Source organism: Mustela erminea, chromosome 20 (genome assembly GCF_009829155.1).
Source record: "Mustela erminea isolate mMusErm1 chromosome 20, mMusErm1.Pri, whole genome shotgun sequence".
Lineage (NCBI taxonomy): Eukaryota > Metazoa > Chordata > Mammalia > Carnivora > Mustelidae > Mustela > Mustela erminea.
In genome coordinates this window covers 11,957,485-11,967,431 of record NC_045633.1, presented here as the reverse complement: position 1 = coordinate 11,967,431, position 9,947 = coordinate 11,957,485, and the positions used below count along the sequence as shown (strand labels likewise).

Below are 9,947 nucleotides of genomic sequence, written 5' to 3'. Positions count from 1 at the left end.
AAAAATAAAATAAAATAAAAACTATGTGAAAAGGGCCCAGGGGACATGGCAACAGGAGGGGGTTGGTGTGAGCGGTTTCAGCAAGGGGCTGGCCCAGAAGCCAGATGCATCAGGCAGGAGAATGCCCCGTCCCCCGCTGTCCCATTGCATTTCCATGTGACAAATGGGGAAAGTGAGTCTCAGCGAGGGGAAGTGATTAGCCCAAGTTCATACAGCATGTCTGCGGGAGAGCTGGGACCGGAGTCTGAGAGCAAGGTGAGAATCGGGCTCAGTTTTCTTCTCATTTCTAACTCCAACAGCCTCACACCCCACTCCCCACTGAGCTGTCCTCAGATGGACGTTAGCTTTGGCCACGGCCACAGCAGCTGAGCCTCTTCTGAACCTTTCTGTTCCCTGGTGGCCTGGAAGCCCTGACCTGTGGGAATGCACCAGCTCAGCTCGAGTACAGCTCGAGAAGAGACAGAACGCACCCACTGCCAGCAGCCAAGGCTCAGATACCTGCTACCACCCACAGGACAGCAAGGTGGGCATCATGGGCTGGGGCAAGACATTCAGGAAGGTTGTTTCGAGGAACAAATGTCGGGGTCATTCTTCCATCCGTTCACATGTTTAATTCCACTACGGAACGGAACACATGGCAGGTGCCAGGGAATACCCATAAACCAGACAGGGAGGGTTCTGCCTTCCTGTAACTTACGTTCTAGGGAGGGAGATGGACATCCAACAGGAGCGCGGAGGTAGGCCTGCTCAGTGGCGATGAATCTGACCAAAACCCAGTGACATGCAGGAGTAGCCAAAGGGAGAGCCATCTGGAAGGTGATGAAGGGCTTTGGCTTGGAGTCAGTCTGCCTGGGGAACGATGCCAGCTGCTGCTCTCCCTGGGGGATGTCTTTCCCTCTCGGCAACTCAGCGGCCAGACCTGTAAGATGGAGAGAACACACTGGGGCGTTTATGAGACATCAACCGTGCGGGATGGCTGAGAACAATGCAGGCGGTAGATAATGCACTTCGAGAAGTGGGTTCTTGTCGGCCACGGCCAAAGGCAAGAAGCTGTGGGGTCAAAGGCTGCTCAAGCCTTGCTATGGTTCTGGAAGTCCTGGGGTGGAGAGGGTGAGTGAGACCTGCTGGGTCCTGCCTTCATGAAGCTGACAGGGAGGAGATGACGGGCAGCAGTGACAAAAGTTATTGTTCCCTGAATGTCCACGGGAGCCCCTTTCCACATGCTTCCCCAAGGTGTCTGCACCTTCCCTGGGGCTTACGGGGCCTCCCCATGACCTGGCCTGTGCCCCCACTAGCTCTGTACACCCCTCATATCCCTTCCTATAGCTGTCCTCTCCTCCTCCCGCCAAGTCCACCGTGAAACTCACCTCCTTTCCTCACTCACCACAGAACCCAAGCTACGTAAAGCCTCAGGACATGAAGCCGACCTTCTGGAATGTTTATGGAGGTGGGTGTGGGTTCACATCACAGCCGCACACACCAGTGAAGGTCGGCAGCTCCTGTTCCCACCAGCTTTGCTACCAGCCACTCAAGGGCTCACCTCTGTCCCCAGTCCTCCTCGTGAGCAACTGCCCTCCCACTTATTGGAACAATACAGCTCGCTCTGGCCTTCACCCTAAGCTGACTCCAGGCCCCAGGGCCCACTCTCCCCGCCAAGGTTTATTTCTCTATGGATGCGGTGGCTCATGGCCTGTCCGCCCACAGGAGCAGCAGCTGCCACGGGTTTGGGTTTTGATGAATGGTTGAGGACTTTCTGTCCCACTGAGGCCATGCAAGCATGGGAGGGGGCATCTACCGGACTCTGGGGTTCAGGGATGTCCCTGCAGGAGGAGGCACCTCTGCAGCGAGACCAGCACAGACAGGAGTAGGAGGAGGTGAGGCTGGGTGGGGACAGGAGGCCGCTGGGGGCTGCCAGGAACTCTCAGTGGCCACTTCCAGCCCCCTCCATCGTCCCCATGGGGAGCTGGAGCTCTGCGGTAGGAAGCTCTAGGTTGTAAGTAACCGAAACAGAAGACCAAGAGACCAAAACCTAAGAACATTTCCTGGTTCCTGGGCCAAGATGTGGGGTACCCTTGGGTCCAGGGGTTCAAGCACTGTCACCTGGACTTCATGTTTGTCTGCTCTCGGCCTGCCTCCCTCAGGGTGGAGGGTGGGCTTTATCTTGGGCAGAGTCTCCTGGTGAGGCACAAAGGCAACAGCTCTAGGCGCTCATCCTCCTTGGCGCATCCTGGACCCCAGCATAGGGTCTTCCAGGTGTGGCCAGCATCAAGGTAAAAAATAAACTAAGGCATATTAAAAACATTAAGTTTGGGGCGCCTGCGTGGCTCAGTCAGTTAAGCGTCTGCCTTTGGCTCAAGTCATGATCCCAGGGTCTTGGGATTGAGCCCCGCATTGGGCTCCCTGCTCAGGCAGGAAGTCTGCTTCTCCCTCTGCCTGCGGTTCCCCCTGCTTGTGCGCGCTCTCTGACAAATAAATAAATAAAATCCTTAAAAAAATGTTAAGTTTCCTTGAGCAAAAATCAGCTGGAATCAGGCAGTATCCAGTGGAGCAGACAGTAAGGCTCTCTGAGGAGCTGTTACAGGCAGGAGACAGCAGGAACCGGAAGTTCTACCAGGCACACAAGCAGGTTGGCTACTGCAAGGCCACCTCCCTTTAGGGGACGACAGGGGTCTGACAGGCACGTCACCTGGCTAGTGCTGATCAGACTATTCCTGATTGACTGGTTTAGGATTCCATTTCTGGGAGCGGCGAAATTGTCGTCCAAGTCGCGGTGTGGTGACATGGAGCTTAGCATAAACACTTCCATTTTGGGCCTGTTGCCCTGTTTTTTTTTTTTGACGGTCACATGGCCAGCCCAGAATTACTGGCTGGGTCAGAGGGGGTGGTTCTCTGCTCAGCCCCCGCAGCCTCTCGTTCCCATCTGGAAACCTCAGCGCGGAGGTGGAAGCTGGGTGGGCTGTGAGCCGGTCTATCACGGCTCTTGCGGCTTTGAAACTTGGTGGCTGACCCTCAGCGGGTTTAGCCCGGGACTCCTTTCATTCCTCCCCGGTCACTTCCTCCAGGATCGTGCGGGAGCCCCTGTGGGGCGGGCTTCCACCTGCTGGATGCTGGCAAGGACCATGGGAAGCCGCTCCCTTAGTTCAGTTACTTTCTGTGGGGCTCCCTCTCAGCCGACTGGAGATTCTCCTCAGTTTGATGAACTAAGCTGCCATCTTGAGGGAGCCCATGTGGGCAGCCTCTGGATTTACAAGTGGCTTCCAGCTGTCGGCCCACAAAACCTGGGGTCCGCACTCAGGACAGAGGACAGAGGGGAGATGCAGGAGGTCGGCAGGGGTCGGGACTCACAGTCCATGTGTAAAATCCTCTCGTCCTCATGCAGGGAAGCGCAACAGGCTATTTGAGAACGGAGAGGTCTTTCCTGATTCTGCATCCGGGCCCCACACCAGATCCAGAGGCTGCGAACACGGAGGGCAGGGGCCCTGCAGGGCCGTGGGCAGGCTTGTCTGTACTCACTGTGAGCGACATCAGAAACTCTCAGGGAGAAAAGAGTGGAGGTGGGAGTGGGAGTTCTCCGTGCCAGGCCCTGCAGCCCAGCTGGGAAGGCCTCCTGGCAGAGGCGGAAGCAGAGGCCTTCCCACGAGCGGCCTGAGGTCGGAGAAGATGGCGCCACCCTGCCCTTGACCTCTGCAGCACTCCTGGCCACTTCCACATGCGGTGGTGGCTGCCGAGCTTCCCCCTGCCTCCTCTGTGCTCAGAGTCCCCCATTTCCAAGTACTTCCTTCCCAGGAAATGGGAATTCTCCTTGTCTTGCTGACTTGCGATCTAAGCTCCTGGCCCCCCACATCTGAGAAGTGAGGGGGCTCTCTCTCTTTGCAGCCATTTCCATAATTTGCTGACCATGTCCCATAGGCAAGCAGCTGTTTCCTCCTATTTCCCCGGGGGTGCCTCCCTCTGAGGGAGAGATTAGAACTTTCCTGGGAAAGTGTTAATTCAAACAAGCAAATGGGCTCAGTCTGTCCCCCAAGAGCGTTAACAGAGGCAGCCTAGAGGCTGGCCGGCTAAGGCAGGAGTGTGCGGTCAGGCAAGGCAGTGGTGGGACCATGCTGACTGCCCGTTTATGGGATGGTGAGTAGGGGTGCCTGCTCCTCCCACAGTCCCAGAGCCAAGGTGTGACCTGTCCCAATCCACGAAGCAAGCTCATTGGTGGGGGAAGACAGTGAGGATGCTTCTGAGACACAACTGGGTCTCTGCCCATGTGAAGCTACTAGAAAGCAGAGAAGAGACATCCCAGAATGCCAGGTTTTAGATGTGGACACCTGTCTCCTCGCACGGACAGGTGCGCCTTCATTCAGCCGGCCATCTTCGAAGCTACCACCCCCAGACCTCGTGGGGAACGCAGAGAGAGAAAGGCAATGCCCCATTGCAAGTCCCAATCCAGACCTACAGAATCCCCCCGTGTCAGTTGAAAGGGGCATGGCGGCAGCTCAAGGTTTTCTACAAAGATCTGCTACCACAAAAGATGTTTGGAAAGGACTGCCAAAGGTGTTCAAGAGCAGTTTCGTGTTGGAATTTTTAAAATGGCACTTCATCAAGACGCAATCTACCCCAACATTCAAGGGTCTTCTAGGTCTTTTCAGACATCTTGCAAGTGGGGGTAGTGGCAGGTGTCACAGTGGCCTCAGAGGAAGGACTTCAACATGGGATTGATGAAGGAAGTCTTCTCCAAATGGGCTTATTGGAAAAGCATGCTGGGAGGGACGCCTGGGTGGCTCAGTTGGAAAAGCATGCTGGGCAGTGACCAAAAAGGTAGCCTGCAGAATGGATTTCTCTCCCAGGGTGAGAGAGACCCAAGGGATGATCTCAGGTTTCTACCCAGAGGGGTCTGTGGTTACTGGATTTGCCCCACAGGTGATTCCACACCGGAACCTGGCTGGAAACCTCCGAGGGCCTGGGGTATCAGGAAGGCAGACACCTGTCAGGGCTGCGGGCTCAGCGAGAAGGGCCCTGAAAATGTCAGACTCCTTCACTCTCCCCAAAACAGCTGGATTTTCAGAAGGGGTGAGAAGTTGGGGAGACCCTACGTGGCAAGAGGACAGGCCTGGACTGGCTTCCCACCCCTCCCCGCAGACGAGTAACACAGCACTTGGCAAACTCAAGTTTGATGCTTGCTTTGTAGTTTATTGACAACTGTTTGGTCCCAACACACAAAACAGCACTTGAACCACAAAAAAAGTGTTCAAACAAAGTAGACAGTTAAGAAAAAACATCTCTTCCCCCAAGCCCAATCCGAAACAAACAGTGCAAGATGGGAAAGGGGGTTGTGGTGATAACTTTTTATCTTTTTTTTTTTTTCTTTAAACAGATATATCTAATCTGGTATATCTTTCCACCCAGAAATAAAGAATTTCTTTGTCTTAATTCTCATACATCATTTCATCACATCATTTAATTAAAGCCTCTGGATAAAAAAATAGATAGCAATCAGACGGTTGTGGAGTACATCACGGACACAACGAGCTCACGCTGTCTTTATTCTCTTATCTTCCAACAGCGACGGTTGGTCACACACGCGTCCCAGACTGGCTGGCGACTCCGGCTAACGGTTGGGTTCGACCACATTCCTGGGACAGCATGAGCCCGCGGGCTCCTCTCTGCTGCCCAAAGAAGCTGCTGAGGCTGTTCCTCGTGACTTGTAATGGTACCTCTGATGTTTTTAAAGTCGATCCCGCCTAGGCGAGCAAAACTAAAGTCCGAGAGTGCAAACTCAGCCTTAAGGAGTCTCAGAATAAGGCCACTGAGGTTCTCAACACCAACTTTCTCACACTGGTTAAAAGCTTCTTAAAAAAAAAAATTGCTCATCTGCATTTGACTTCTTGCCGTACTATGTCTGTAGGACAAATGCCTTCATTCGGAGAGGCTTCGCGGAGGGCCATACTGCTTGCAAGGCTTTTCCAGGGTCGTTCCATCTCGGCCGGGGCCACGTCTGGAGAACTGGGAACCACTGGCTTCATTTTAAAGATTTTGGGGAACAAAAACCCACCTTGTAGAAATCTCTCTGGAGCCCTTGTTTTGTGGCATTTTATCAAAATGCTGGCTATGAAATCAGAGCCCATTTTCTGGCTTTCTAGAAATTACAAAATACAAACATTTCCCCAAAAGAAACCATCTCAGTAGTGGAAGACCTTATGCCCACAGGTTCTTTCTGCTCTATGAATGAATCCGCCTTTTTGCCCAACAAATACAACCCATTGTAAATGTCAGGTTTCTCCAGGAGGGGTAAGAGACCACCCGTCACCTCAAGGCGAAGGTCATTCCACAGGGCAGTGCTCTCTCAAAGGCTGGCTTTTCCCAAATGCCAACATCAGACACTACAAAAACCCAAACATGCTTCCAACAGTGAGAACTAACAGCAGAAGCAGACACTATTAAAACACACTGAGCACTCCCCCCAACACACTCACACATAAAGCTTCCCAGCTACCAAAACCAGCTTTAAAATTACAAATACAAGGTTAAGATGATCAACCTTGGCCTTCACATGTATAGATAGAATCTGTCTCTTCCTAGTGGAAAGAGTATCGATATCGCTCTGGTTAAAGCACCTCGCCCCTCAACTCTGATTTGTAATTTATGCATTTCATGCATATTTTAGAAAATCAGACTCTCTTCCCAACATTGCCCCTCGACACACAGTACTGTGTGCTGGAATTCAAATGCTGACTTTAAATTCATGACATCAAGACCATTTCCTTTTCCTTAACCTAATCCGCATCACACTGGAACGTAACATAAAAGGAAAGCTTAAAACATCCTCAACTGTCTAGAAAGCTCCTACATGGCACCCGGAAGTGGAAGCAGGGTTAAAAAAAAAAAAAAATCTGTGATGAAGCCACATTTGTCAACTACAGACATAGCTCAATAAAACAAACAAGGCACGCTTACAAGTCACATGGAAGCCAGGAAGCTTCATATCCAACCCGAAAACACATTCTCCCCGCCTCGCCTGCCTGCCCTTCTGCTTCCGCATGAGAACACACAGGGCCGCAGAGCAGGCTCTGTGCTATCACACGCCACGCACTTGATCTGCACCGTCTGGAAACATCAGTAAGCAAAGGCTGAGAGGCTATCTTAGGCTACATGTAAGATCCAACCACGGATGTGGCTTGAATGGCAGTAAAACCACTCCCTTCCAGCTGAGTTCTCACCACTTTCTCCTTACAGAACACCATTACTAATTAAGAAAAATTTGGTAAGATATATTGAGGATTCCTTAACAACTGCCAGGAAGGGTTTTTTTTTGGGGGGGGGGGGGGTGTTTTTTTGTTTTTTGGTTTGTTTGCTTTTTCCAAATAATTGGGGGAGGGAAAAAAAGAAACATTTCAGCTCTAAAGCTGTGTTCAATGTCAAAGAAACCAAACGTTATGGGATAAATCTGATAAGAAATTGGCTTCTAGGGGGTTTGCATTCAAACGGAAAAGGCTGTGTTTTCTGAACCCACTTTTGTGTGCAGAATCAGACAGTGTTTCCCCATCCTAATTCTATGTTCAAAACGCGAGTCAAAGCTTGGTTATAGGTGCAAAGGAAAAATTGGCTGCCAATTTTACTCTATTTTTGGGTTGCTTTTTGGCTGGGCTTTCCACGGGGTCCTTGCTGGGCAGTGACTCTGAGGTTTCCGAGGAGGGGCAGGGAGGCACCGGGACAGCTGCAGAGATGCCAGAGGAGCTGGAGTCCGAGGCTGGGTTGTTACTCTTTACTGGTACTGGAATTTCAATTTTCTCTTCTTGGTTTAAAATCATAATTTCTGTAAACACCAAAGAGCAAACACATTCAGTTCTAGGACCTGCAAGACGTGTGGGGTCTTAGTTTCTCTTGTCTCATCTCAAAAAGTATTTTTAAAATCACCCACCAAACATCACGCCCATGCCGCAACTTCTGTTATCAGCTATGTGGCCAACGAGTCACGTGAGTCTGGTATTTATAAATAAAACTGCACTTCAGCTCGCTCTCCCTGGGATTACAAAGTTCTAGAAAGCTCCATTTTTGGCTATAACTCAATGGGCAATGGTGTAGACATTTTTACCCCTAGTTTGGATTCTCTGCCCATTCACTCGCTCTGTCAGGTAGTTAAAGACCTATGAGCCTCATGGGACCTAACGACTTTTCCCATGAGGAGGGGCCTCAGTGTCAGGAAGCCCCAGGCCCATTCCGTTGACTGAGGGCTGTGCCCTGCATGGATCTAAGGTGGGCAGACAGGGAGAGAAGTGCACAGAGGCAGAATTAGCCTGAAATATTCAGGCAGTGAAACACGGCCATTTTTCCTGCAGTGTTTGCAGGCTGCTCTTTCTCTGGCCGAGCCCCGCCTACACAGGGGGCCACTTTTGCTTCCACGAGATGTACTGCAGCTCAGACTCCCACTGTGTGTGCATGTGCAGGGGGCCCTCGCACCAGAGGCGCGGAGAGGCCCGAGTGATGGAGGGGGCGCGGCGCCCCAGCTCCCTTCTCAGGCCGGCACGCAGGAGCACAGCACACAGAGCTGCCCACGCCATGCGGCATCTCTCTGTGGACCACGCATCTGCTTGAACTCGCGCAGACTAAATGCACCGCAGCTGCAACCCCACAGGCGCACTGCTATCCACCTCACACCGGCTCCTGTTGTCCCTCCAGAGGAGCACACCCCTGCTTCTGTCACACATTACATCTTCCAGTGGCAAAAGCCACGTCTATGTTTCCCTACCTCCTCTTCTCCAGATAAACAGCCTCTGTTCCCTCACTCGGCAACACGAGGCTGCCTCTGGATTCCCCCTGGAACGGTAAGCGGAGTGGAGAAGCACCCCTCGTGAGACACAAAGGGGAAAAGCCTCGACAAAGCAGATGGCCACCTCTCCGGAGGCCAGGTGACACAACAGCAAGACAAGAGGCTTGGGGTTCAAATCCCAGCTCAGACACTTCCCAGTCCGGCACCTGGGGCTAGTGCGGTCCTTGGTCTGTCACCCATCCTGCAGGGCTGCGGTGAGGAGGAGGTGCGAGTGTGCCGGGAGCCTCCTCCCACCGCAAACCCCCCCCCAGGTCAGTGCTGGCTGCAGCCAGCTTCCTGTCCCTTCTCAGCCCACTGTGCAGGGTCCAGAGCTCAAGTCACAGATGGCCTTCCCTCCCCTGCTCATTCCACCATGACGCCCCAACCCAGGGCCGTCACTGACCTGTAGGCCGGACCAGAGCTGCCGTGCACGCACGTGGGCCACCAGGTGTACCCACGAGCGGCTGCACCTCTACAAAGGCGGGCAACACAAGCCCAGGGAGCCTCCATGGGCTTCTCCACGGCCCAGCTGCGTCATCCCTCCAGACGCACCATCGTTCCTGGGCTCGGGGCTCCCCAAGCCTCCCTGGGCTATGAATCCAACTCCGCAGGAAGACCGACCAGAAAAGAGGGTCCTGAATAATCAGTGTAGGTATTCTTGTGCCTGAAAATACGGTTTCTCCCCACCTCCGTCAAACTTTTACCATACAGGCATCGTGCTTTGATTTTTTTTAACCCAGAGAGAAAAACCTCGCGACTGAACAGCGCATCCTACCAGAACACTCCTGAGGGTGTTCCTCAAATTGAATGAGATCAGCAGACTGGAGGACCACAGGATCCGGTCTCAGCTGTGGGGACGGCAGGCACGAAGGGACGGGTGCACACAGAAGGTCCACAGGGGAGTCACTGGTCAGGCGGAGAAGCTCCTGCTCGGTCTGGTGGGGCCCTGGACAGAGAAGAGAAGGCAGGCTGGGGCTCAACTCAGGACAGCAGTCTACCATGAGTCTGTGCCTGAGGCTTTCTTTCTCAGCCTTCAAGATGAAAAAGGCCAGGAAGTACTCCAGAACACAAGGTTAACAACGACAACAACAAAAACAGCAACAACAAAGCCATTAAGGGAAAGGTCTGGGTCATTCTTTGGTAAATGAAGTGC

The 9,947-nt window shown here is 52.7% G+C and overlaps 1 protein-coding gene across 10 annotated transcripts in view; it reads right to left on the bottom strand.

Annotated features, from left to right (window-relative positions):
• Nucleotides 1-5,157: 5,157 nt before the first annotated feature.
• MARF1 (meiosis regulator and mRNA stability factor 1) overlaps nt 5,158-9,947 on the bottom strand; it is a 39,973-nt gene continuing 35,183 nt past the window's right edge. For all 10 annotated transcript variants that reach the window (XM_032326935.1, XM_032326934.1, XM_032326936.1 and 7 more), the window contains 2 exons: nt 9,570-9,740; nt 5,158-7,801 (listed from right to left, as the gene is read on the bottom strand). In XM_032326935.1, the coding sequence (XP_032182826.1) occupies nt 7,557-7,801; nt 9,570-9,740 (416 nt within the window). In that variant the 3' untranslated portion in view covers nt 5,158-7,556. The remainder of the gene's footprint in view (nt 7,802-9,569; nt 9,741-9,947) is intronic.